This window comes from Ascaphus truei, chromosome 2, assembly GCF_040206685.1.
Source record: "Ascaphus truei isolate aAscTru1 chromosome 2, aAscTru1.hap1, whole genome shotgun sequence".
Lineage (NCBI taxonomy): Eukaryota > Metazoa > Chordata > Amphibia > Anura > Ascaphidae > Ascaphus > Ascaphus truei.
Window position 1 is genome coordinate 469,397,342 of NC_134484.1, and position 6,000 is coordinate 469,403,341.

Sequence of the window (6,000 nt, forward strand, 5' to 3'; positions counted from 1 at the left end):
TCTTTCTCTCGCTCTTCCTTTCTCTCTCTCTCGCTCTTTCTTTCTCTCGCTCTTTCTCTCTCTCTCTTTCTTGTTGGACCTAATTAAACTCTTTATTCAATTCGTGGGCAGTATTAGCATTTCTCCATGCTTTGGTTTGTGGTATGTACTGTATGTATGTTGTGACAAACTGCTTCCTCAGGTTGCTCTGCTGTCTGTCTGAGCTCTTTATGGTAGTCTTTTATGGTAATCAAATAGAGGACACATACCACAATATTAAGCTACTCAGGTTTCTATCTGCTTTATTGGGACTGCAACACTTTGAATAAAGTGCATTGAGTCATTCAGGCCTACTCAACTGAGCTTTCACTAGACTTAAGGATTTCCCTTTCTACGGTTGGGCGGCTTATCCGCTTTCCAACAACACAATAGTACACAGCATTCATAATAAGATCATATTAGAATACTGTAAGAATTCCAGTTCAGTTACATTATTATATTGTAATTAGGTTTGAATCCGGGGTATAAACACAGGATGCCACGCATGATATGATTTTCAACGATTCTTTTATAGTCATATGTCATACAGTATGTAATGGTGGTTAATTGATAGATTCAGTTACATTGGGATAGTATTTTGAGTTATAACGGGATTGCAGCTGTGTTAGGCTGTCTGAGCGAGGGGGGCCCAGTCAGTGACTACAGACAACTGGGGTTAGAGCATCCGGTTGGATTAATAAGGAGTTCTGACATCTTTCCAGAAGACATGTCATAATTGGTAATAAACTTGTATGGAGGGTGGGCAGTTCCTTATCAGATAGGACATTAGTTTCAAGCTGTAAGACCTTATCTAGTGATAGAGTTAGTGGTATTTTGTACTGCACCGACACACTTTATTCGAGCAAATACCCGGTATGTACCTGGCAGATACCTGGAATGCGCCGCTCCTCACCTCTGACAAGCCCCGTAGCATTTGCCTTCCCAGCCTGGGTTCATGCCTGGCTGAAGGGCGGCTGATCTGTTAAATGATGATGATTAGGATTTAATAGGCTGCAATGCTTCGCGTGTCTACCAGATGGCATAAATTCATGAATTGTAATGCAGTGTATATATATATACTGTGCAGTATTGCAGCCAGCGGGAATAAAATGCTTCAATCCCTGCCTGGAAAATAACTCAATGCACTCGGGCAGAAAACAGTCACAAACCTCAATACACCCGGGTATACCCGAATTCGTGGGACTAGCCAAGCTCGAATAAAGTGTGTCGCCAGTGTATGTAAGTATTTATCTCCAAATTAGACGTTTCTTTTTATGTGCTAAAACCAGAATGCGGAGTACTGTGGAGCTGGAGTAATCTATAGAAAGGGACAACGGACATTTTACAGATACAGAAATTCTAATAAGCACAATAATGAAGGTCCTCCCCTGTCTGGCTTCTGGCACAGGCCCAGCATCTAGGGGAGAGGCAATAGACAAATTGCATGAAGTACTTGCTTCCTCAGTTAGGAGGGCAGGTGCAAGAAATAAGAGCAACTGTGAACTCTGCTCTGGATTCCCATCCACCATTTTCAGCAACTGTGAAGCTGTGGGATGGATCACATTTTCTCTGTGGCTGCACTTTCTAGTCTAAATACTGTAGGACAGAAACGTCCTAATATCCTGTGACTATATACACATACCCATACTGTATACACACACAGGGATGAAGACACAGCACTGATGCTAGATACAATGTGTTTAATACATATCCAGCAAAGTCCAACTTTTTCAGGGTCAACTCAAGGCCCCCGTCATCAGCACCTCCCCGTCTGGTTTGAGGCCCAGAGAGTGAAGACTGTTACAGTTATTAAAGTTGCCTTTGTTGAAGAACTCGTCTTACAGTATTTAAGAAAATCCCTGGCCCCAATATTTATTTGTCTTTTTTACAATCAGTAGCCCATGCCCCGCAGAACTTGTGCTAGAGTGAAAACATCCCCCCCGAGATACACCTGCATGAATGGCCACCTAGTACTGCTACCTACACAGGTGTGTCCCGTTGGGCAGGAGGAATTGGGCTATGTGTGTGTATATATATATATACATATATATATATGTAATCTATATATATATATATAGCCCAATTTCTCCTGCACAACATATACAGTATATGTGTGTGTGTGTGTGTGTGTATGTATGTATGTATGTATGTATGCACTCAACGTGGAGCAATGGAGCACCTGCAGTAGTTTGGGAAGCCTTGCTAAATGCAGATACAATAATGGGGAGTATAGATTTGTAGGCTGTGATACCTTTTAAGGAAACATTATAGATCTTCATAAATTAAAATGTAGTGTACAGAGCTTTTCAAAACCGCATAGGCTTCTTCTTTGTGTATGGATCCAGTACTGCCCTGCGTGATGTTTGAGTGTTCCCTGCGTGACGTTTGAGTGTGCCCTGCGTGACATTTGAGTGTGCCCTGCGTGATGTTTGAGTGTGCCCTGCGTGACGTTTTAGTGCGCCCCCTCTTTTTCCTAAACCCTAGACTGATACCTGCTATTGAGGTGGGGGCCTGAGTCCTTATCTCTGGGTGGTGTGAGGTCAGACAATGGGATACAGCTACAATGGTGTTTGTAGTATAACAGAGTTTATACACTGTATATTAATAGGTACTTGGGAACTTTGGGACCCGGAACAAAGGATCTTTGCATTCATATAACATCACATCTACATAACATTTTCTATAAATGCTGTGCAGGTGTCAGTGAATGATATGGTCATCCAATCCTGGGTATCTAGGTCTATGTGATGGTGCCGGCACATCGCTGGAGCCTTTGATTGTATCCGGGTGTAGCAGGCATGTACTTCGGTACCACTTTTATCTAAGAACGTTGAGTGTCCCCTCCAATTGCACTCACTCCTCTGTTCTGCTCCCTGGACGATATACTGCACTCCCTCCAGTGAATCCCCACTCTCTCTTAGCATGACACAGACTGGCCCCGGGTCACACTCGATTTGAGCCTGAAGTAATCCAGGCTTGTGCAGAACTGACCCCATGTGCTCTGCCAACCCCTCCTAAAGGCTCCTCTCCCCTAAGTCCCACCTCTTCCATGGCCTTGTTCATTGGCTGATCCTATATTCACCAAAAGTCAAATGTCCATGGCACTTTCTGGCAAAAGACTACAAATATGGTTACATGGGCAGAAACGGAACAGCTGTTCCTAAATCAGTGCTCAGAGGAAGCAAGTATGTTAATATATTTAGCCATGCATGTGACGGCCACATGTGGTGAGTCTGAACACGTAGATACATTCATAAGCGTAATCTATATTGAAAAGACCATATTATGGTCCGGAGAATTGCTGCATAGGGGATGCCTGCGGCCCCACAAATGTGAAGACGGCAGACCCCCTTCAACTGTAGCAACGTAGTTCTCCTGGAGCTAGACCATCAATGCAGAAAGAGGATCCTTGAGTAAATGGATATTCAAATGTTACTCACGAACTTCTGGTAGATGTGTCCGGTTTGGCGTGCTCCCTGCTTGCGTGTAGAGTTTCGCGCTCTTGTGCGCTTTATCAGAGATCAGGTGCGCGAAATGCGTTAGAGGCTCCTGCATCTCGAGGACAGTCAAATTATTTTTTTTATTGCGATCCGGCTCCCATCACCATTTCTTCTTAGGCAGCGCACCGCTCTACTTCGTCCCCCATGGGAGATCTTCCGTTATGGTTACATGGGGCAAGAAATGACGGTGCAAGCTTTTTATTGGCCGTCAGAGCCCAGGCTGATCCAGGTGGCCATATTGTGCTCCCGGAGATGAATGATGATGATTCTTGAGGTTGTGTTATTTTACCAGCAACCTGGTGGTCCCTGGACCCCGGAGCTGAGAGCATTGTAGTCGAGCTCCACGGGCTCCCGCAGATCGTAAAGTAAAACAAATATATATACAAAAACAAATAAAGAAAACAAAATGGGGCAGGGAGGTGTGCTGGGTGACGTGTGCACTGTGAATATGACATTGATGATGAGATACATTCCTACTCACTGGACAATGGTTATTATTTCTTTCATTGCAGGAGGAGCCATTCGGTTCATTCCGATGAGGACAGACCGGCTGGATCGACCCTGCCCACCTACCCCGGCTCTGCTCTGCTCCACATGCAACGAGGGCTGCTCTGTATTCAGCAGAAGGAAAGGAACACACATTAACTCCTCCCGTGCCAGAGTCCCGCAACCACATTGAGTTTGCCAGTCCCCTCTAGCCATGAAGGGGTTAAAACTCTCTACATTTCTTTTTTTTTCCCCCTCTCCTTTATATACACATTTCATCCATAGGAAGCAAAACTGTGACAGAAAACAGCAGAAAAGCCTTTTGTCTCATACGCCTGCAGTATACTGCTCAAGAGCCGTTCACTAATAATAATAATAATAATAATAGCATGTTCTTGTATAGCTGCTAGTTTTACATAGCTCTTTACAGAGACATTTTGCAGGCACAGGTCCCTGCCCCGTGGAGCTTACAATCTATGTTTTTTTGGTGCCTGAGGCACAGGGAGATAAAGTGACTTGCCCAAGGTCACAAAGAGCCGACACCGGGAATTGAACCAGGTTCCCCTGATTCACACTCTCACTGCCAGTCAGTGTCTGTACTCACTGAGCCACTCCTTCACTAGGACGTGCTACTCCATAAGATAGGGGTGCGCAAGCCAAGCTGGGGGGGGGGGTTGCGAAAGTTTTTTTTGGGAGGGGGTGGGCGCGGTGCTTGCAGAGGCCCCGCGCTCTTCCCCACAACATTTAAATAAAATGCCACGGGAGCGCGCGAGGCCTCTGTAACTGCCTCTTACCTAATCTCTGGCGGCTTCTGGCGTCGCGTCGCCATGACATGTCAAATAGCACCGCCGGAGCGAAGGTAAGGGGGGGGGGGGCGTGAGCAGAGGGGGTAGAGTAGGCAGGGGGCACAAAGAAAACAGTTTGCGCACCCCTGACATAAGACCCCGTACAGGCCAATTGTTCGAGTCATAATGGCCAATAGACCATATTTAGGAAGTGAAGACAGAAGGTGTGTTCTGAATTAGCACTGCTTGGTAAATATGGAACCATAACGCTGACATAAGCTGAGCAAGGACAAGACGCCTCCATACTGTGCGTGTGGCAAAGTGTGTTAGGTGGTGTTCTGATCCAAGATATTCCCACTTGTGGGTCCAGTTCTTGCCTGGGCCACTTGGCCCAATCACACTCTGCGCCTTTGCAGCGCTGAGATGTGCGTGTTTTCTGGAATGGAAAAATAGATCTCAAAAACATCCTTTCTAGGTAATCGGGGAGGGCAAATTCCAAAAACACCTTTGTGGGATGTGGGGGAGTTTTAGAACGCGCTCGCCTCTCGCAAACAGTTTCTGGAATTTTCCTGAGATACTGAGCAGCAGCCGGTCTTGGACCAAATGTCTTGCAGGACAAATGAGCCTATTGTAAGGGAACAAGTTTGCATCATAATATGCATGGCGCTGGGTGCAGCTTTGGTGTAAAACACCTTCATTTGCAGCTTAATAGGAATTGTATGAAAAGAATTGCACAAATAACCTACAGGTGCAAAATCTGCCGCTCCGCATCTGCTTGGGAATATTTTGCACCTTGCTTTATCTTTAACACTGAGCGAGCACCTACATTTAATGTAACTGCACACAGACAGATACTGTGGGCACACGTCATTACACCTTTACCTCCTGCATGGTTAATAAAGTTAATAAAGTAAAATGCAGCCTGCTTTGTTATTTATTTTCTCAGAACTCCTTGCTTTCCTTTTTGGCTTGATACCGTTACGTTGGTTAAAGGCGAGCGCTGTGCTGTTGGACAGATATTCACAGGCCTCACACGTACTGTGTTGTACAAAGCACCTGACATCTGAAGAAGGGTGTTCGGATCTGCAGAAACCTCGGAGCCATAAACTAATGTCTTCTGGATGAAAAACTAGGTCCAAACCAGTGTGTTAAATAGTGCCATGGCATCATAACATTGGTGCAATTCTTCAGCACTGTTTTTGCCCCAATTT

At 45.3% G+C, this 6,000-nt stretch overlaps 1 protein-coding gene across 3 annotated transcripts in view; it reads left to right on the forward strand.

The window, feature by feature from the left end:
- LOC142487984 (uncharacterized) overlaps positions 1-5,705 on the forward strand; it is a 50,866-nt gene extending 45,161 nt beyond the window's left edge. For all 3 annotated transcript variants that reach the window (XM_075588236.1, XM_075588235.1, XM_075588234.1), the window contains one exon: positions 4,031-5,705. In XM_075588236.1, the coding sequence (XP_075444351.1) occupies positions 4,031-4,057 (27 nt within the window). In that variant the 3' untranslated portion in view covers positions 4,058-5,705. The remainder of the gene's footprint in view (positions 1-4,030) is intronic.
- Positions 5,706-6,000: the final 295 nt, after the last annotated feature.